At 44.8% G+C, this 21,704-nt stretch overlaps 2 protein-coding genes and 1 long non-coding RNA gene across 5 annotated transcripts in view; 1 reads left to right on the top strand and 2 right to left on the bottom strand.

Annotated features, from left to right (window-relative positions):
- ARK2N (arkadia (RNF111) N-terminal like PKA signaling regulator 2N) overlaps nucleotides 1-1,080 on the bottom strand; it is a 45,626-nt gene extending 44,546 nt beyond the window's left edge. The window contains exon 1 of one of the 3 annotated variants that reach the window (XM_062611779.1): nucleotides 894-1,072. In XM_062611779.1, coding sequence (XP_062467763.1) covers nucleotides 894-947 — 54 coding nt within the window. In that variant the 5' untranslated portion in view covers nucleotides 948-1,072. Of the gene's footprint in view, nucleotides 1-893 lie in introns of all 3 variants that reach the window. The other 2 variants (XM_062611781.1, XM_062611780.1) reach the window with 2 other exon arrangements.
- A 1,466-nt stretch (nucleotides 1,081-2,546) lies between these two features.
- On the top strand, nucleotides 2,547-2,895 carry LOC134160112 (uncharacterized). The gene is made up of 2 exons (XR_009963448.1): nucleotides 2,547-2,622; nucleotides 2,660-2,895. It is a non-coding gene; the product is annotated as an uncharacterized LOC134160112 (long non-coding RNA).
- A 7,458-nt stretch (nucleotides 2,896-10,353) lies between these two features.
- On the bottom strand, nucleotides 10,354-20,909 carry HAUS1 (HAUS augmin like complex subunit 1). Its single transcript, XM_062611793.1, has 8 exons — nucleotides 20,804-20,909; nucleotides 19,431-19,566; nucleotides 17,521-17,655; nucleotides 16,391-16,514; nucleotides 15,459-15,524; nucleotides 13,931-14,002; nucleotides 11,701-11,748; nucleotides 10,354-10,694 (listed from the first exon to the last, which is right to left on the bottom strand). The coding sequence occupies exons 1-8, from the start codon at nucleotides 20,907-20,909 to the stop codon at nucleotides 10,620-10,622; spliced, it is 762 nt and encodes a 253-aa protein (XP_062467777.1). The 3' UTR covers nucleotides 10,354-10,619.
- Nucleotides 20,910-21,704: the final 795 nt, after the last annotated feature.

Below are 21,704 nucleotides of genomic sequence, written 5' to 3' on the forward strand. Positions count from 1 at the left end.
TGAACTCTTTTTCCGCATGAAATATATATTCCCACATCATCCAAGGTAAACAAAGAAGCAGAAAGACTAGAGAAGCATAAACTGGAGCAGTTACATGCCTCGCTTTTCAGCAGTTTTTCTCCAAACAGTTAACACTACTCCATATATGATCCCACAGTGCAACACCCAAGTCCTCTAATCACAGAATCAGCTGGGTTGCAAAAGACCCTGAAGCTCATCAAGTCCAACCGTTCCCCAGCACCGCCAAGGCCACCACTAACCTATGCCACTGAGGGCTTCATCGACACGGTGTGTGAACGCTTCCAGGGCTAGTGACTCCACCACTGAGTCCCCACTGAGCCTTCTCTTCCCCAGACCAAACACTCCCAGGTCCCTCAGCCCTTCCTCATCACAATTACGCTCTAGGCCCTTCACCAGATTCGCTGCCCTTCTTCGGACTCCTCCAGCACCTCAGTGTCTCCCTTGTAATAAAGAACCCAGAGGGGACCGTCCCTCTTGTAGTGAGGGAGTTCACAGTGCCCAGAAATTGCTCCCAGGAGCTGGGGCACAGCTCTCACCGCTGCGTGGCTTCAAAGCGGCGGCTCGGCGGGTCTCCCGCGCCCCGGCACCGCACGGCCCGAGATGGAGGTCACCGCTTACCGGCGCCCGAAGCCAGCCACCGGGCACCCCGCGCTCCCGAAGCCCTTGGCTTGGCGCAGCCAGGACCGCGGCCTTCCCAGTTCCCAACACCGCCGGCACCGGAGCTGGACAGAGGATGGAGGGAGAGCAGTAGCAGCCAACCGCCCGCGCAACAGCGGGGATAACGGCAGCGGCCGGGCCCGGCCCGGCCCGGCCCGGCCCGGCCCCTCCGAAGCGCGCAGGGGACCAGCCCTGTCCGCGCCGGCTGCACTCACCTGTAGGACGCGGGGCCCCGCTGCCGTCCCCACCGAGCCGCAGCAGCCGGGCATGGACGGACAGAACGAGCCAGGTCTGAGCCGCGCCGCCGTCGCCCCCCCCCCCCCCACCACTGCCTCACAGAATGTCACCGAGGCCGCGGATCCGCGTGCGGCGTCACTTCCTCCCACAGCGGGAGCACCGAGAGCCGCGCAGAGCGGCCGCCGGCCCACAGCGCCACCGCCGGCGCCCTGAGGGGAACACGGAGGTACCGCACCGAGAGCGACACCGGTGAAGAGGAGTGAGGGGCCGGGGCTTTGTGAGGGGCTCGGCGGCGGCTGAAGAAGGAGCTGGAAGGGTGGGTAATCTACCGGCTAACGGCGCACCGTGTTATCTGGTGTCATAGAACGCTCTGTAAGGGACCTTAAAGCCCACCCAGGTCGAGCCCCATACCACAGACAGGGACACCTTCCACTAGAGCAGCTTGCTCCAAGCCCCTGTGTCCAACCTGGCCTTGAACACTGCCAGGGATGCGGCAGCCACAGCTTCTCCGGGCACCCTGTGCCAGCGCCTCAGCACCCTCACAGCAAAGAGCTTCTGCCTCAGAGCTCATCTCAGTTTCCCCTCGGGCAGGTTAAAGCCATTCCCCTTGGCCTGTCCCTACAGGCCCTTGTCCAAAGCCCCTCTCCAGGTTTTTTGTAGCCCCTTTAGGCATTGGAAGCTGCTCTGAGTTTCCCAGTGTGGGCAAACCAAGCTCAGCAGTTGGTGCTGACTCACGCAAGTAAAAGAGCAGATGAGGAAGCAGAAAGGAACAAAGAAAGAACAAGAAAGAAACATCTTCCCCAGTGCAGGGGCCAGGCGATGGGGGGGGGCTCAGCTAGGTGAGGTGCATGTGAAAGGGCCGGAGCCCAGCACCACAACCACCTCTCAGCCCTGGGCCAACATGGTTCCCCTGTGACACTGATCCCTGAGATCAGAGACCTGGGGGCTGGGTGGGAAGCATGGTGTGCAGTTACAGTGGCGTTACAACTCACACATTAAATACCCTTATGGTGTTTCTTAATCAGAGTATCTAGCTCTGCACCTGCGAGGTATGTGCGCTACACAACTGCACGGTGTGGGTAGTGCTCTGCAATTGGAAATGTGGCAGCAATTGTGAAACCATGGAATTGCTCAGGTTCAAAGAGACCTTTAAGATTATCCAGTCCAACTGTTAACCCAGCACTGCCAAGGCCACCACTAAACCATGTCACTAAGTGCCACATCTATATGGCAGTGAAACACTTCCAGGGATGGTGACTCCACCACTGCCCTGGGCAACCTGTTCCAGTGCTTGACAACCCTTTCAGGAAAGAAATTGTTCCTAATCTCCAGTCTAAGCCTTCCCTGGTACAGCTTGAGGCCGTTTCCTCTTGTCCTATGACTTGGTACTTGGGAGAGGAGACCAACCCCCACCTCACAACCTCCTTTCAGGTAGTAGAATCATTGCAGTATAGACCTTAAATTCTGGCCAGGGCCTAGAAAAGTCTGGGAAATTCAAGTGTTAAACATGCATCGTAGAGCAGAGGAACTTCTGGCAGATCCCACGATTATAGAGTTGATAATATAGAAAGGGGTATTTGCACACCTACCCCACCACCACCCAAATCATGTACATGGACTTGGAAATAGAGATCACACACTACCTCAGAAGAATTTGTCACAGCAAGGATTAATAAGATTAAGAGATTCAGGTAGAAGTAGAGCTATGTACCCAGGGATTCAGGATTCTGTCTTCAAACAGTAGTTTACAAGATATATTTGTCACCAAACATGTAAAAAAAAAACTTCCTTTGCAGGAGTACCATCCTCATTGCTGCATCCAGTATCAGTCGTGTTGGCTTAAGAGGGAATGAGCACCGTGCTAACGAAGTCCATGTTTAAGAAAAGATGAAACCTGCCCCGTGTGGGGAGAGTCTGCTCTGATTTCATGTGTGGCTCCAGCCATGTCCTGCCACCAACTAAAATCATGGAACCACAGCCTGCTTTGGGTTGGAAGGGAGCTTAAAGCTTATGCAGTTCCAACCCCCTGCCATGAGCAGGAACACCTTCCCCAGAGCAGGTTGCTCAAAGCCCCTGTGTCCAATGTGGCCTTGAACACTGCCAGGGATGGGGCAGCCACAGCTTCTCTGGGCAACCTGTGAGAGTGCGCCACACCCTCACAGAGTGCATCACCACCCTCTTCTGCCTAAAATCTCACCTCAGTCTCCCCTCTGGCAGGTTAAAGCCATCAATCAGCCTTCACAACATGCCTGGCTACTTCTGGGAGAAAGAAAAACATCCCAAAATCTATGTTTTTGGAGGCACATCTGAAAGACACCCAGAGGACAATAGGCTGTCACACAGGTGCTAGAACACACCAGCAGGGAACAGGCAATGCAGTTTTGGACAGCATACAGGAAAGCATAACGATACAGGTGAGGGCAGTGAGCATCTGCCTTGCATTTGCAACAAGAGTGATAAATGGAAAAGAACTCAAAGAGACTCGACTGAAGGAACCAGAAGGCTGGAAGTGTTTGAAAGGAAAAGGAAAGAAATACTGACTATTCTAGGTACAGTGGAATTAGTAAACAAAGCAGGAAGGCATTAGTGATCTGTAAATATTTGAATGAAGTAAGTGGGAGGAAGACTGGTGATACGTTAATGAGTTTAATGGGGTGGAATTAAGAAAGGGCATGTTTAAGCTGAAAATCAGGGTGGAAAGCTTTTAAACAGAGAATCATAGGCTGAAAAATTGTCTCCCTAAGGGAAGTGGTGAAAGCTTTATTGCCTGAGAGTTTATATGCCAGATTAGGAGAAACACCATGGAACTCATTCTGAATTTTCAGGGAGATGGATTGAAAGATTAGGAAGGGAGGAGAAAAGACAGTGGTGGTGCTGGCTCTAACAATACAGGAGTACAGCTCAGTGCCTTTTGTAGCCTGCTTTTGCTCTGCTATATCATTCTCTATCAACATCTGCCAAGAGTGAAATGATTTCAGTGTTAGTTACGTCATTGAAGAAGCAATAAGAACTTCTCTGTCTGAGAAAGGGGAGTCTCAGTGGGATATCTCTAGGGAGGATCACCGGAAAAGGGAGTGGCAGAAGCTCCTTCAGGCTTGAGCTTCCAAGGGGTGGTCACCACCACCACTTGCCACCACCTCTCTCCACAGCTTTGTCAAAGACAATGGGAAGAAATTAACTCAAAGTAGAGGCAGGAGTGACCCAGAACCATGTTGTGGTGTCAAAGTAAAAGCTTTTTGAGAAAGTGCTTTGGCTCTAAGGGCTTCCAGGCTGGCTACCCTCTGCAGCAGTTGGCAAGAGGAGTGGAGTTCCTTCATCCCTCTCCCATCTCTTCCCCAGCCCCAGGCTGAAAGTTTCCCTCCAGCTCCAGACTGGGAGAATGTCTTTTCATGAGCCCAATCCTGAGCATCTAACAGCAACATCTGTAGGCACACTACTGAGCATCCTCTGCAGAAGGAATATATAGAAACTTCACCTTCACAGTAACATTTAAACAATGCCTGTTTTCCAATGGGCCACGGGCTGCCAAGCATTTGAAATCATAAATGGGCTGCTGAAACCTGGCCAAGCCATCACCCAGGTTCCTCCAGAGGGGGGACCACGAGGAAGGACACTGAGGGGTTCATCGTCCCCAAGCCACAGCCTTTGTGTCTCCTGGGGAAGGAAGAGAGATAAAACTTTCCTTACTGCTGGGTTTCAGCAGCCAATATTGCCTAATCAAGCAGCTGCACTGCTCAATGAGCATGAAAGGCATATTTAGTAAGCAGCTAGAGGAAGCATTTATTAGATTAAGTGGTGGCTTTGGAGTTGGTTGGGGTTTTTTTTACTGGTGATTAGGTGGCTCAGAAAGGACGGTGCAATGCTGAATGACTTCAAGGCAGATGGAGGCAGCGCTGTATCTCCCACATAGGTGGTCCCCAGCAAAGAGAGAAGGAACCACAAGTTTTCCTTTAAACTTATTGGTAAAGCCTCTGCTTACACACTCATGGTGTTTTTTGTTTTCAGAAGAAATATTTCTGAATTGGAGAAGCAGAAATCCTCCCAGCCTGATACTGATGTTTTAATGAAGGAGAACATAAAAACCATTTCTAAAGCCTTTTGAAGTTACTTACAACAAACAGAAACTCACAATGAAGCATTTCCTGCAGCATGCAAGGGTGCATGGTCCAGGATTACTGTTATTTCACTGCTGACTCTGTAGTTTAAAACCACAAAGAATAGGTCAGAAATGAAAAATCTTCCTTAGACATGTAAGACTTATTCAGTACTAGATGGAGCTAAACCAAATCTGAAGTACACTTACAATTCAACATGTCACATTTTTTGCTGGTAAGTACCCAAACAGAAATGAATATTGAAAGAGTATTTGGACTGTTTTACTGGAGAAGTTACAAAATGCAACTTACTTTTAAAATAAATCTTGAAACTATTTTCTTAAATTGTATTTAATTACAAAGTCCCATATTAATATTCTGTGGCTACTAAAGGATTTATAGGAATGAAAAAATAAATAGAATGCTTTCAGTCAAAGGAAGATTGAAAAGCAACCACAATGAAATATTTGCAACAAATAAGAATATTCCTATAGTACTAGCCAAAATATGTAGCCAAAAAGAGATCCCATCCTCATAGAATCATAGAAAAGTTTGGGTTGGAAGGAACCTTCAAAGTCCATCTAGTCCAACCCCACTGCAATGAGCAGGGACATCTTCAACTAGATAAGGCTAATCAGAACTACATCCATCTTTTGATTCAATGCATTTTGAGTGAATAGATATATATTTCAGCTTAGTAGCCTTAAATTTGCTTAAGGTATTTTGCATTTTTCTAGCATTTAAGGTTTATGACTCTGGGTTTAGTATCTAAATGTTTTCTTTTAAATAAACACCCCTCACTTAGCTAGTATGTGGATGAATCTTAATTTCTCTAAAGCTGTTACTATTTTGCACATTGTCCTGGTAAGAGCATTATGTCACTGTGTGGTAAAAGAAATAAATTTACACTCAGGGTTGACCAGTTTTCATGTCTAGTGTATAATTTTAACTCTTTTTTTTTTCCTTTTCAGGTGGAATTTGGATACCCATCTTTTCCTGGAGGAGGATTTGAGCATGTGGTGATAAAGCACGCACATCTTTTGTGCTTTGTTGATAAAACTGATGGTCTGCAGCTCCAGCCCCAGCACTCAGGAGCCCCACACAAAGCTCACAGTGAGCACAACTGCTCTCAGGCTGTGGATGTTAATAGACTCCAAGAGTCTCCAAGACTCTGTGGGTGTCTCCAGCAGTCAGGCTGTGAGTTGAGATTGGAGCAGCTGATGTAACCCAAAGTGAGGCCCTTCCAGGCACTCACTTGTGTGTCATTCTCAGCAGGGTGGTTATTTCATGATACATAACAGCCAAGGGGCCTGGCTGGCAGCCTCCCTCCAGCTCTGCTGTGACCTCTATGGAAACACTCAACAGTTGACAGGGCAGAGAGTGAAGCCCAAAATCAGCGTCTCAGCAGATCGCTCAGGCTGGTGTGCTCCTGTGAGGGATTCCTGGCATCCCATCCCTGAGCTGGACAACACCGAGGGAGGACATCTCTGTTGGCCCTGCAGGGCATTTAGCCCATGTAAACACTACCTGAAGAACTGAGCAGCCTCACTGGCAGCCCACTGGCTGCACAAATCTTGCCTGACTCCATTTCCATCAAAAGGTGCGCTTTTGACCCAACAACTGGCCTCATATTTATGCTGCATGTGCTGCAGATGGCTCGTTTGTGACACACAGCTTGAGCGCAGCTGCTGGGTGGTTTGTTTTGTGGGTTTTTTTCATTCCCTGCCTTTCCAGTGCTAGGAAGCGACAAGTGGTGATGTTTGGAGAGCTCTTGAGTGAGCCTGGCCCTGCCGCCGTCTGTATTCAGGCTCTTTGCCAATGAATGGGACACACAGCACTTGTGGTGCAGCTGCCCTGTGGGTACAGGGTGAGAATGCACCCCCCTGGTTTCACAGCCAGTGTGGTATTATGTGATGAAGTGGTGCTAAAGAAGAGCCCATAGTGCTGGGAAAGCCTCCCAAACCTCAAGCTGTGGCTACACGTGTGTGATGAAAAGCCTTCGTCTGATGTTAGCTGAGTAAGACCGAAGATTCTCATTGAAAAGCAGGGCTGAAAGCATCCTCAAGCCCTCATCTAATCCATCTTTGTATCCTAAGGCATGATCCTTGCAGTATAAACACTTAAGCAGCACATTTCTAATCTGCTCTTAAAGGTCTCCAGTGATTAAGATTCCTTAATTGTCAGGCCATGACCTCCACTGCCTTACAATGGCTGTCTTGTTAAATCATTCTCTGACACAACTCAGCTATGTTCTGGTGCCTTCCAAGACTTCTTTTCCCTTCCACAACAGAAAGGTCAGATTATGCTGTTGCTCTTCACAGATTCACAGAATCAGAATAGTTAGGGTTGGAAAGGACCTTAAGATCATCTAGTTCCAACCCCCCTGCCATGGGCAGGGACACCTCACACTAAACCATATCACCCAAGGTCTCGTCCAACCTGGTCTTGAACACTGCCAGGGATGAAGCATTCACAACCTCCCTGGGCAACCTATTCCAGTGCCTCACCACCCTAACAGGAAAGAATTTCCTCCTTATATCTAATCTAAACTTCCCCTATTTAAGTTTTAACCCGTTACCCCTTGTCCTATCACTACAGTCCCTAATGAAGAATCGCTCCCCAGCATCCCTATAGGCCCCCTTCAGATACTGGAAGGCTGCTCTGAGGTCTCCACGCAGCCTTCTCTTCTCCAGGCTGAACAGCCCCAACTTCCTCAGCCTGTCTTCATATGGGAAGTGCTCCAGTCCCCTGATCATCCTCATGGCCCTCCTCTGGACTTGTTCCAACAGTTCCATGTCCTTTTTATGTTGAGGACACCAGAACTGCACACAATACTCCAGGTGAGGTCTCACAAGAGCAGAGTAAAGTGGCAGGATCACTTCCTTTGACCTGCTGGTCATGCTCCTTTTAATGCAGCCCAGGATACAGTTGGCTTTCTGGGCTGCAAGCGCACACTGCCGGCTCATGTTCATTTTCTCATCAACCAACACCCCCAAGTCCTTCTCCGCAGGGCTGCTCTGAATCTCTTCTTTGCCCAACCTGTAGCTGTGCTTGGGATTGCTCTGACCCAGGTGTAGGACCTTGCAAACACTACTAGCTTGCCTTCTGCCAGTGGTTTTTCTGGTAAGCAGTAGCTGTATCTGTAATCACCCCTATGCTACCACTCCTGCTCTGAATTTCATGTTGTTCACCTCTGAGGTAAGTTCCCCTTAGCCAGCTTAGCCCACGTGTACAAAAGATGGCTTGTCCACTCGTTTTTGCCATCTTGACAGGCTGAGAGCTGGACTTACTCAGCCTGGAGAAGAGAAGGCTTCTTAAGGGGAGACCTTAGAGCAGCTCCAAGTGCCTAAACAGGCTGCTAAAAACTGGAGAGGGGCTTTGGACAAGGGCCTGTAAGGACAGGACAAGGGGAATGGCTTTAACCTGCCAGAGGGGAGACTGAGATGAGCTCTTAGGCAGAAGTTCTTCCCAGTGAGGGTGCAGAGGCACGTGCCGGCACAGGGTGCCCAGAAAAGCTGTGGCTGCCCCATCCCTGGCAGTGTTCAAGGCCAGGTTGGACAGGGCTTGGAGCAAGCTGCTCTAGTGGAAGGTGTCTGCCTGTGGCAGGGGGTTGGAACATCATGAGCTTTAAGGTCCCTTCTGACACAAACCAGTCTGTGGTTCTGATTCTGTGATCTTGATTTCTAGCCCAGAAAGAATTGAAGATAAATATTCAGGAAACTAAGGCAGCTAACCCTTTCCTAACACACTGATTTTAAAACCTGAAACCAAACACCACTCCCTCCTCTGGCATATGGAAGATGAGGCTGAAGCTTCCCATGAGCAGTGGCTTTCTGAACATCCTTCCATTTGTCCCCTTCACAATGAAAGAAACTAGGTGAAGGAGGCTGTGGCACTGCACCAGTGTCACTCTGAGGTTGCAGCTTCTTAGAAATCAGAGGTAGACCCAAGCATAATCAGAGACAGATCTCATGATCCTGTTGCTTCAAGGGAGGATGTGAAGCAATAGAAAGACTCCTCCTGCACATGGCGGAATCAATGTCTGCAGTGAAGTAACAGCTCCTGGGGACAGGCAAACCATGCTCTATCGTTACCATAATCTTTCACAACTCTGATTGCAAACAGATGTAGCTAAAAGTTGTGACTGAAAGCACCACTGCTGTTAGTCTGGACACAGCCCAGTAAAAACGGGCCCTAGTCCATGCCACCACTATTTCTGTATTTTGACATTTAACCCATGCACAGATTTTCAGAATTTTTGCTTTAGTACAATTCAGTTTTAAAAGCTCAGGTGTTTAAGGTTGGTGGCAACATGGAAGTAGAAGGGTGGCTCTGGGCACCCTTTTGGAAGATGACATTTGAGATAGAACTGGAGAGGACAATCCAGCTTAACTGTGATCACATCTCACAGTGGTTCTGCAAAAATATTCAGGTATTTTCAGTTCTAGAAAGGTCTTACTATAGACCCATTTTATTTTTAAAGCTATCACTTCATTATTCGTAAAGCTGTTTATCTACTTCCATTTGCTTGGCTCTATTTATAACATCAGGAGAAAAAAACAAGTAGTCAGCAGTAGACTGCTTTCTCTCAAAGCCTTGAACATGGGAAACCTTACAGGTTAGTGCCATGGGCTTCCCTATTATGAGATAACAGCCAGACTACAGAACCTTGGGAGACTGATGCTGCTGCATCTCAGCTCTTACCCATGAGAGCTGCTTAATTTGCTGACCTGTGAAGTCAATCCTGTGACCTACATGAAACACCTCTAAGCTCAGCCTGTTTCTATGAAGGTAGACAGCATCACACATGTACATGAAAATCCCTTTGTGAGCTGTCTCAGATGCTGCAGGGCTTTAGAGGCAACAGGAACTACTATTCTGAGCCCTAGATCACACTTTCTGTATCATTCGTTTTAATCAAAATATCAAACACTGATGACATTATAGAGAAATTTAACTGTTTACTGCTGTTTAAAGAAAATGTTCAGATTCAGAAGTGCTCTAGTCTAGAATCAAATTCACAACCTTGGTAAACATCGGACATTCTGTAACTGGAAAAAAAATTGTGTCCCCAACCATGCAGTGACAAGAAAAAATAAAAACAAAGGAGCAAAAGCCAATGATCTACTTGATGGCAGCATGAGTCTGTCATCATCATACTTGCGCCACCAAAGACAGCACTCCACGAAAAAGCCCAATCCTTAGGCCTGGACAGGGAAAAAGACAAATCGACCTTATCAGTTCAATTGTTAAGTGGCAAATGTCAATCAAACCCTGAAACATCTGGTGAAGGTGCCATCTGGAGGCCAGTTACAGGTATGCACCACATATAAAAGGTAAAACGGTAAGTTCAGGGTGTTATTTCATGAGAAAGATATATTGTTTACAATAGGTATTGTTTATTGTTTTATGAGAAATAGGTATTGTTATTGTGTACAAAGGTACATGAATTCCTAAAAACGAGCATGCTTACTGGAAGGTTGCAAGTGTGCCATCGAACAGCAAGAAAAGTAAGGCAGAAAGCTGCAGAAGTACAACAATAATTAAAAAATCTTTTACTAGTGCAAATATAAAATAGAAAGGAAATCTTCTTCCATGCAGGCCACTTCACTAGAATTTGCTGGGTATTTGTATGTCACAGGTCAACTCTTCAAGCTCCTTGGAGAACTTTTCCTTCAAGTAATTCTAGCAGGAGAGAAAATGCAGAGCAATCAGTAACCCTGAAAACAGTTTCCTCATCTTCTTGTTAGATACACATATCTACAATGATCAAACCTTGGGACATTATTGGCACAAGTTAACCCAAGTATTGAACCAGAAGGTCTCACTACCACAGGCAGCAGTAGTCTCTAGACAACTACAGAGAAATCTTCACAGGAAGAAGGGCTAAACAAGCTCAGTTATCCCAGTGTGATATTGAACACCTTCAACTGAACAGATATTCTCCCTTGAATATTCTGACCTGATAAAAGCCTCAGGCTGTTAAGGTGAGCTTGTATTTCTGAATCAAATCCAAGTGGCTCATCAACCTGAGCAGTCTCATCCGAAAATGTACAAAATAGCTGCCAAATAGCTGTAATTTTTGATTGCTGCTTCAAGGCTTATGGCTGAATACCTCATGCTTTATCTATGGACAACCTGACAGTAGCCCAAAGAAATAAAGAGAGGTTCACATGCTCAAATGCAGCCCAGCTGACTCAGGAAAGTTACATATGAACTTCCCAAACATGTTTATACAACCATAAGTGCAGATGACACAAACATGGATGAAATGGGCATTACGTTTTATAGGGGAGGGTCCCCACTGCAGTCTACAATGCAGCTGTTAAACAAAATACATGCCTAGAGCCCTCTGAGAGTTCAGGAGCAGCAAGGAAGGCTGTGAGACCAAGAAGCTGCAACACAGCTGGGTGAATAAACACTCTGACAGGACAAAATCCAGCGGGACATAGATACATAATCCTCACTGATATCATTATGCTCAACTGCCTTTGTAACTGAGACTATCATTCCTTCACCAGTTCCTGCTACTGGTATGCATGGATTCTGCCTTACCAGAGGAAAATCTTCCTTTAGAGATCATTAAGACTACAATCTGAGGTTGATAAATCAACAACCAATTAATACATGTAGTTTGTTTTGGAATATCAGTGCTCATTTAAATCTCTGTGAAAGATAAAAAAACTCTTACCAGTTCTTGTTTTAATTCTTCAACCTTCACTTTTGCAAGTGGAATATTCTAATGAGAGAAAATGGCATAAAAATTAATATTTCAGCTGGAAACACAGAGTCCCTTCATCATGGCAAGAACCTAATGATGTGCTGCAGGGGAATTTGGGAATAATTAAATCAGTTATGTGTATACCCTTCACATGCAAGTGGTACTGACATTAAAAGGCTCATCTCAGACTTTTACCCAATTTGGTTTGGGTAATCACAATATTTTTCAAAAGTCTGATATATAAAGTCAGAAAAAAAAACAAAGCATTTTTCGCAGCTTACCTACTAAACAGAGAACTAGATTTAAAACATATCCATGCATGAATTTTTACAAAGCACAGTGAGTTTCCTTCTAACTGCACCAGGAGTGAGGCACTGGGGCTCTGCCTGTCTCTAGTGCCAGTACAAGGGAGGGATGGGGAACTGGAGAACCTAATCCAACTTGAACATCCCATTTCACTTGAGAAAAGGAGGCAGCTGCCTCTTGGAATAAAATGGATCTGAAAGAGAAGCAGCGTTCTCTCCCTTCACTCTGTTCTTCTAGAAACAAGACAGCAGTAGCAGTAAGAGGGAGTTGTGTTGAGAAGCAGGAACTCTATGGAAGGGATAACAAGGTGGGTAGAGAAGTGTGGCCTAGCAAACAGGTCCCTTGTTCATAATACAAGACATGCGATTAATTGCCGAGTTTCTGTGTGATTTTGGGTAAGTCTTTGTTTCTCTGTCCCTTTATGCTCCAAGAAGTGGAATAAAACTTTTTCACTTCTTACACAGAAAGGTCTGAGGTTAGCTCTGTTAAAGGTTGTGCGGTACTCAGATGAGGAGGTAACAGGCACTATGTCAGCTAACTCAAATGCAAAACTGTAAATTAGACAGTTACAGCTGAATTTAACAAAACCAAAACCCATTTAACTATTCATACTCCAGCTTTAGCTACTTTTCCCCTCAATGACAAAAAGTCCTTTATATTTCTTTATAAAAGCAATAACAATCTTCTAAAGCAGACTATAAATACTTGGGTTTGGTAGTCCCAAATACCACAGGTGGCAATGTACAGATGTCACACACAGCCAAGGCCTTGTTTCATGGACTAAAGCCTTGTTCACCCATTATTTCTTTAAGCCACTATGAAGTTGTTCACAAAATTACCCTTTTTGTAATTTTGTCACAAGCATTCCAATTTGAAAATGGTAGTAAAATCACTTTTATAAAAGATGCTTCCCATAACAGTCTGATAGTAACTCTTAGCAGAAGGACCAGTAGTGATGATAGCCAAAATATAAAACAAAGGAAAGACAGACAGGGCTTTCAGAACTGCAACTTAGTCACCTAAATGACAAATCTGACATAAGTAGACACTCATTTAGCATGAGTAGACAGCACCCTCAAGAGAAAGAGGGCCTAAAAGGATGTTGAAGTGGGACACTTCATCAGGGACTGTAGTGATAGGACAAGGGGTAACAGGTTCAAACGAAAACAGGGTAAGTTCAGGCTGGATATAAGGAAGAAGTTCTCTACTGTGAGGGTGGTAAGGCACTTTAACAGGTTGCCCAAAGAACTGGGGAATGCTCCATCCCTGGCAGTGTTAAAGGCCAGGTTGTTCAAGGCTCTGGCCTTGGGTGACATGATCTAGAGTGAGGTGTCCCTGCCCCTGGCAGGGGGTTGGAACTGGATGATGTCAGGGTCCTTTCTAATTCAAACTATTCTATGATTCTAAATCAAAGAAGATGATGGAGCAGCGAGCACTCACACAAGCTGGAGTACTTCTTTAAGGTCCAATGCCTGCATTTGGCTATTTCTTCATAATAATTAAAATCTTGCTCAGAGCTCCAACCTTTGCTCAGTGTGCTGTGCCCACCATATTGATAGCTTTATGACATGCAGATCTAAAATCCTGGTAAATTGCAAAAGACTTGTTGTGCTAAGGAATTATCCTTTCTTCTACATTTCTTTGTCTATATAGCTAATCCATCTCAATACTGAGTTTACCCAGAAAATATGTGCCTTCTGTTAGAACAGAGTTTGCCTGGTAAGCCTACTTATTTTCCCAGCTTTGAATAATAGATTGCCTTCTGTTTAAGTCAAGTTTTCCATTTACAACCAACATACATCTGTCCACTGAAACCATCATAATATCCTTTACATTCTAAAGTCCATTAATCTGATGGCAAACACAATAGAACAAAAGTAGAAAAAATAATTACAGCAGGTAAATCTCGGTAGTTTTCCACATTTTTCTTCAGTGGCACAAGATCTTTCTGCAGTCTATCCAGTTTCTGTGAAGAGAGTAAAGCAGATTATATTATACAGTCTTACCTGTAGAAGTGATATAAGCCAGTGAAATAGATCCACAATTATCTACAGCATTTCAAAACCCACAGATGCTGGTAAGAGCTTCCAAAATCCATCCATGGAAATCGGCAGATCTGCTACTTGTTTGGTTATCAATCAGTCAAACCCACTACAAGTTTTACACAGAGGTTTCTTTGCTCTGAAGACATCTTCAGATATCTTTATTCTTACAGTACAACCACCTGACCACATCTCCCTGAATGAGAATACACCAGACAGAGGATTTTTTTTTCACTGACCACCTCCGTGCAGGCCAGAGAAAGAACTGAGCCCCAAGGAGACACACTCTCATGCCTGTGGCTTGTGTGTGGAAATGGTTTTGCACATGCAGCAGCTCAAAGACCCCCTTTACACTTGTACTGTTTTGCTTAATCTGTTAACAAGAGAAAACAATTTCTCTTTAGGGATGAAAATTAAGCACCTTCCACAGAACTCAATTAGTTTCAAATAATTAATAATAAAAAAAATGCACTCCAAAACTAAAGGCATTTGTGCTGCTCAGCTCACTGAGCTCTTGGAAAAGGAGATACAGAAGTGCCAGGGAGTCAAACCCACCCTTATGCTCAGGTTCTAGAAGATGACAAGTCTAGAAAAGAACACCTATGACTTTTTGTATATAAAATGCCTACAGAAATTATTTTTGGTTAGTACTCTTCTGAAACACGGTGCAATGTAAACATTGCCACCCAGTGCTGGCTCATGAGAACGACAACACAAACATCAGGAAATCTATTTACACCGTTCAACTTAAAACACAGAACAGGTAGCAAATGGGTAGAAAGGCTAAGTTCTCATTACAGTAACAGCAAATAATATTAAAGCAAATAATATTAAATAATATTCAAATGTGGTGAGTGCATACAGAACAACACCAATACATGCAACATGCTTCAGCATAAAGGTGGAGAATCTATAACTAGTAACTCAAGAAATGTGCTTTTTTTTCCTTTAAAAAATTATCCCACTGGGCTTACAATACAGCAGGAAATTATATATATAATATAAAAAATATATAACATTTATATTTAAAGGGGAAAAAAAAACACACGGTGGTTCAGCATTTGGGTTTCACTTGGCCTCCTCCAGTCACTCTGAAGTGTTTGAAAGAAAGCTTCTTACCAAATCCAAAATAACCCCATATCTAACCCTGAAGAAGAGGTACCACTTCAGCAGCCATAGGCGCTTCTCAGTTTCTAGAAGAGAAAAACCCACCCAACACACCCCGGTTCAGCAGAAGCCCATCCATGAGATTCTTAAATGTGTTTCATCATTAATATTTGTCAGTGTAACCAAATAACAACCTGTATTTCCTGAAACGATGCAACAAACAAGCCTGGTCTGTGCCACTATAAAACATCTATCATGTACCAGCAAACCTACCTGAGCCAGGCTCACCAGTGACTTGTGTGACAGTGACATGTCAAACCCTGTGGCAGCAAGCTCCATCTACAAAAAGGAAAGAGTTCCTTTGGAACTGACCACAAAATACAACAGGGAGGAGAGAGATTTTAGCTTTTTTTTTTGAGTTTTGAGCTAAAGAGCCAAACAAGAACACAACCTGTCAACAAAAGAAACATGCTGGGTGAACCACGGCTATAGCTGGTGTATGAATTCAGTTGCTACTAAAATTTGTATCAAGAATAGCAAGTATTTCCAGAAAAGTACTGCGTGAAGAACACATGGCAAGGCTGGGAACAGGTATCCCTGGATATGTTCAAGGCCAGTTTGGACAGGGCTTGGAGCAACCTGGGCTAGTGGAAGGTGTCTAGTTCCAAGAGGGGGCTTAGAGCTGGATAAGCTTTAAGGTCCCTTCCAACCCAAACTTGCCTATGATTCTATGAAGGTGTCATCAACTCTAATACAACATCTTCCATTTCATCTTTATCAGGTTGCTGGACAGCATCCAAGTGTTAAATAAAGGATTCGCATATCCTTCAATTTCTGCCTTCTGTGTTTAATCATGCAGTAATTTTAAAAAAATTATATAATTAGAATTTTGACACACAAGTTATCTCTGTGGATCAACAGCTTTACTGGTAGCTATGTGTATACTCTTAGGTGACAGCACCTCACAATAAGCATGTGGTAGTCCTAGGTAATACAGCTCACAATGAAAGTGCCCTTGCATTATCACAGGATGTCCTGGGGAGAGACCACGAATATAGCAGAAACAACTTAAGAGTAATGTCATATTTTCCTGTTAGTCCAAAAATCCTCAGTCCTGGAGTTTAGGAAGCTCCTGGGATCTCTAGAACTACAATTTTGGGCCCAACCAAGCATGACTCTGATATGGAAAAATTCCTTCCATTTACCTCAGCAGCTTCGACCCTTCCCTTTAACTCTTGTTTTTTAAGTTGCAGGAACTGCATGTCCGGGGATCTGCAATCAGCTTGGGCTTTTTTTACATTGATAAGTTCCTGTGTACTTTCAAGATCCCTAAAAAAAAAAACACCAAAAAAAAACACCAAAAAAACAAAAAAAAAACCAAACAAAAAACCAAAACCCATCAAACATGTTCCAAGAGATACACGTGTACAAGTATTGCTTAGTTATGTATGCTCAAGCTAAACACTATAATACAACCAACATGAGAAGGGAGAGAATAGATTAAAATTTGCATTTCCCTGTGAGATTTCCCAATGGACACATTACAGCTGTTACATCCAGAGTTCCAAAGACCAAGGCGGGGAAAAAAAAGGCCAAGGAGAAAGCCATCTGCATAAAAGCAAAGTGTAACAGTCTTCTGCATAATTCCAATTCAGTTAGAAACCTGCTAGGCAAGCTCAACTGAAGATCACAAAGAGGAGCCATGCAAACCTGCACAAAGAACACAGGTCTGGTATCTTTGTTACAGTTACTACTCTAAAAGACAAAAACCAGAAAACAATTAGCCTTGAAGAGGGGTGTGGAGAGCATCTGGGCCAATCCCCACTTGAGGCAGGGGCGGATCCTGCTATGCTTGGCAAAGCATTTCGGATTACATCCTCTAGGGATTGGACTTCATACTGACTATTAATTATTACTTGTTTTCTGAAGTCTGTTACACACTGGCTAAAGGAAATTCTTACCTGTGAGTGGTTTTTGTTTTGCCTGGCTCCTTCACTCTGACTAGACAGCCCATGCTAAATGTGGTAAGAGAATCAAGTTCGCATCTACCTCCAATGAAGGCAACTGGCGGAAGAAGCCAGTGCATACCTGAATACTGTTTGTAGGTCATTTTTGGCTTACAGTAATGGATTTGATGGTATCCCAAACCTCTTTTCATTACTGAATGTGTCCGTAGCGCATGGCTTGTGATAAATCCTTCAAAATATTGTGAATTAAAGATGTGCTAAGAAATTCAGTTATCCTTGTTAGTTATCACAACCAACATTCCATATTGTGGAGATCAGAGGCATCACTTAAAATGTTTAAACATCCCCTTTTCTCATTCATTACTCACTTTTCTAACCGAGTTTGCAGCTTCAGTGCTGTAGCCATTTTTTCCATGAGATTTTTCAATTCCAGTTCCATTTCTCTGTTTTCCAATTCTATTGTATAGAGTTTGGACGTCCTTTCATTGATGGCACCGATGAAGCTGGTGAAGAGAGAAAGATTCAGTGGGAATACTCAGAAGCCAGCTCTTCTCAAACTCAGAATTACTAATTTCTCCATGCTTTACACTAATGACTTGGTTTTGTTCTCATATTATGATAGAAGGAAAATAAATCTCTAAGAGTTATTTACTTCCCTTAACTAACAAAACTTTCATCTGAAAGGGGAAGTGCCCCATCAATCTGGTAGGAGTAAGTGAACAAGACCTTGCACTCTGGTGAATATAACCACTGAGACTTGAGATCATCAGATGCTGCACTCCTGGCTTGCCAAATTGCCTTTGAGCGAAACTGTATTCAGTTCCTGAGGCATGCCCAGCACTATTTTCAGTCTCCCTTCTCTTCCCAAATGGTTCAAAGCTGCTTTCCCCTCCAGCTCAGGAGAAGAGCTGTAAGAGCCAAACTCCTGAACATCATACAAAAATTGGATTCCAAGGCAGATTTTGGTCCTTACTGCCAGTGCTCAGCACGAACCTGCTGTGTTATGCGTCAAAGACAGGCCCAGGAAGACCAGGCTAACAATGGCCATTTCTCTGTGGCTAAGGAAATATCCTTACATTACGTGAAACCAGATAAGAGCAAAGAATGAGGAGCTGAGCCTGAAAGACCAGAGCTTTCAGTTCCCCAGCCCTTGCCTAAGCAGTGTGAATGCTGCTCTAGCTTGTGCTACCTGCCACAACAGTGTGAGCAACAACATCCTACAGTCACTGACCACAAAAGCACAGGCAAAAATAGAATCATAGAATCAACTGGGTTGCAAAAGACCTTTAAGATCATCGAATCCAACTTTTAACCCAGGACTGCCATGTTCACCACTACGTGGTTTGTAAACATTTCCAGGAACGGTGATTCCACCACTGCCCTAGGCAGCCTGTTCCAATGCCTGAGTACTCTTTTGGTGAAGAAATTGTTCCTGATGTTCAGTTTAAACCTCCCCTGGCACAGCTTGAGGCCATTTCCTCTTGTCCTATCACTTGTTACTTGGGGTAAGAGACTGATCCCCATCTCACTACAACCTCCTGTCAAGTAATTGTAGAGAGCAGTAAGGTCCCCCTTTGAGCCTTCTTTCCTCCAGACTAAACCCCCCAGGTTTCTCAGCCCTTCCTTACCACACTTGTGCTCCAGGCCCTTCATCAGCTCCACTGCCCTTCTATGGATCCGCTCCAGCACCTCAATGTCTCTCCTGCAGTGAGGGGCCCAGAACTGAACACAGGATTTGAGGTGTGGCCTCACTAGCTCCCAGCACAGGGGGACAATCACTGCCCTGGTCCTGCTGCCACACTATTGCTGATACAGGCCAGGATGCTGTTGGCCGCTTTGGCTGCCTGCCACAAGCTGCTCATGTTCAGCTCTGTCAATCAGCACTGCCAAGGTCCTTTTCCATGAGAACCTTTCCAGCTACTTTTCTCCAAGCCTGGAGTTGCGTGGGGTTGCTGTGGCACCAACTCCCTGTTGCATGGGGTTGCTGTGGCACAAGTGCAGTACCAGTACACTTCCTCTTTCCAAGTGCAATCCCTCTTCCCAAGAGGCATCTATCTCTTGCCAAGGCACTTAGGCTACAGAGACTTTCCCTTCCCCAGATAACCAAGGTTAGAGTTTTGTGCTGAGTTCCACTGTCCTTTAGAGCTGCCAAAGGGGTGAAAAATAAGCTGGACAAGTAAGATTCCTGGGTGTGAAAGTCAAGTTTGCAATTATTGAACTGAAAAAACAGAGGGAAACAGCACAGACCATCACCCCAATGCACAGTAGGAAAAATTACCTGGCAAGAGAAGTATCCTTTGTTTCAAGTGTCATTGCGCTGCTTACCAGGGCATCCAGATACATGGCACCTTTCCTGGACAGCTTTTGTGTGGAAAGACCCAGCTCTTCTGAGAGAAGGCGCTCTAGATACTTAGCTGGAAAACAAATACAACCCCAAATAGTAATTTTATTTTTTTATATTACTGTTCTTTTAAAGGACTCTCCAAAGCTAGAACTCAATCTTTGAGCCATCTGGTCTACTGAAAGGTGTCCCTGCCCATGGCAGGGGGTTGGAACCAGACGAGGTTTAAACTCCCTTTCAACCCAAATAATTTTGTAATTCTATGAACTTTGTCTGTTTCTCCACTGTTAGGGAAAGAGACATCTTAAAAGAAGGCTTCAACATACCAAACTGCTGCCACACCCTTGCTTGTCAAACAAATTCAGTGTGTTGAAGGAGAAAGCACTGCTCCAGTTTTCCTGACCAGCCTGCCTGAACTCACTCAAATATGAGTTCATGCTTGTACGGTGTTGATGAGGACACACAGGCCTTCTCCCTGCAGAGCTCAACCTAAGCCTTTGCTGAGCACGAGCTTCTCTGTCACAGCAGACTTGGGAAGTCTGAATTTGCAGCAGAGATAATACATATGCCTGTCTGGTAGTGCCCATGTTCCTTGACAGGCTAAACCAACCGTCCAGCCTCCATCATCATTTGTTTGATGGCAAGGCACTAGAAGACTTGTGGTAAAAAAAAACCGAAACATATACGGCTTTTACAAAAGTGTACAATATGTGTACAATATCAGCCTTTCCACAGAGAAGTAAAATTCCTTCCTGAAAAAAGCCAGTGAAGGGACAATCCTTTAGCACATTTTAAAAAAAAATACTATGGTTCCCTGAACCACTCACTTGCTCCAAAAATTTTGCATTATCAAACACTCACCTTAAGTAGCTCAAGCATAACTTAGTGTCATTTCAGATTCCACAGGTGTTTTCCTTAACAGTGGCTTAGCATCAGCTCAGACTCTTAAATCAGCTGTAGGGTTGCTTCCCTGTCTACCCAGACAATATTTCAATGCTGTGCTGTTCAGCCCAGCAAGGTAGGAGGTTTTAGCAATTAAACTCCTTGGCTCTATGAGCAGCATGCTAAACATGGCTTAAAAAGTTGCGCTTGACCAACCTTATGTCACCACAAATTTTGCTGAAAGAAAGGCATGGGATGCACTGTAGTAAAACCTGTACTAGAACAAAAGATGAGTTCATTTTGGTTGTATTTATATATATATATATATATATATATATATATATATGCTTGTAAGATTCAAAGAAAGACAACCTTCACGATTACTAAGAATAACTTTGATGGAATGAGAACTGGAGCTTTAAACTCACCTTCTGCTTCATATTCCTTTGACCACTCCTTCAAGCCCTCCATCACCAAAGAAACATCTCTCTCTCTGACTTTGTTGTATTCTGCAAGCTTACACAAGACATTCATAGAATAGTTAGGGTTGGAAAGGACCTTAAGATCATCTAGTTCCAATTCCCCTGCCATGGGCAGGGACACCTCACACTAAACCATGTCACCCAAGCCTTTGTCCTGCCTGGCCTTGAACACTGCCGGGGATGGAGCATTCACAACCTCCCTGGGCAACCCATTCCAGAGCCTCACCACCCTAACAGGAAAGAATTTCCTCCTTATTTCCAATCTAAACTTCCCCTGTTTAAGTTTTAACCTGTTACCCCTTGTTCTGTCACTACAGTCCATAATCAAGAGTGCCTCCTGAGCATGCCTATAGCCCCCCTTCAGATACTGGAAGGCTGCTATGAGGTCTCCATGCAGCCTTCTCCAGGCTGAACAGCCCCAACTTCCTCAGCCTGTCTTCATATGGGAGGTGCTCCAGTCCCTTGATCATCCTCATGGCCTCCTCTGGACTTGTTCCAACAGTTCCATGTCCTTTTTATGTTGAGGACACCAGAACTGCACAAAATATTCCAAGTGAGGTCTCACGAGAGTAGAGGGGCAGGATCACCTCCTTTGACCTGCTGGTCATGCTCCTTTTGATGCAGCCCAGGATATGGTTGGCTTTCTGGGATGTGAGCGCACACTGCCGGCTCATTTTCAGTTTGTCATCATCCAGCGCCGCCAAGTCCTTCAGTTCCAACTGACCCACACAGCTTGGTGTCATCGGCAAACTTGCTGAGGGCGCACTCAATCCCACTGTCCATGTCACAAACAAAGATGTTGAACAAGACTGGTCCCAACACTGATCCCTGAGGGACACCACTCGTT

This window comes from Pezoporus occidentalis, unplaced genomic scaffold (assembly GCF_034315485.1).
Source record: "Pezoporus occidentalis ecotype Australia unplaced genomic scaffold, CSIRO_AGI_Poc_V1 ctg157, whole genome shotgun sequence".
In the NCBI taxonomy this organism is placed as follows: Eukaryota; Metazoa; Chordata; class Aves; order Psittaciformes; family Psittacidae; genus Pezoporus; species Pezoporus occidentalis.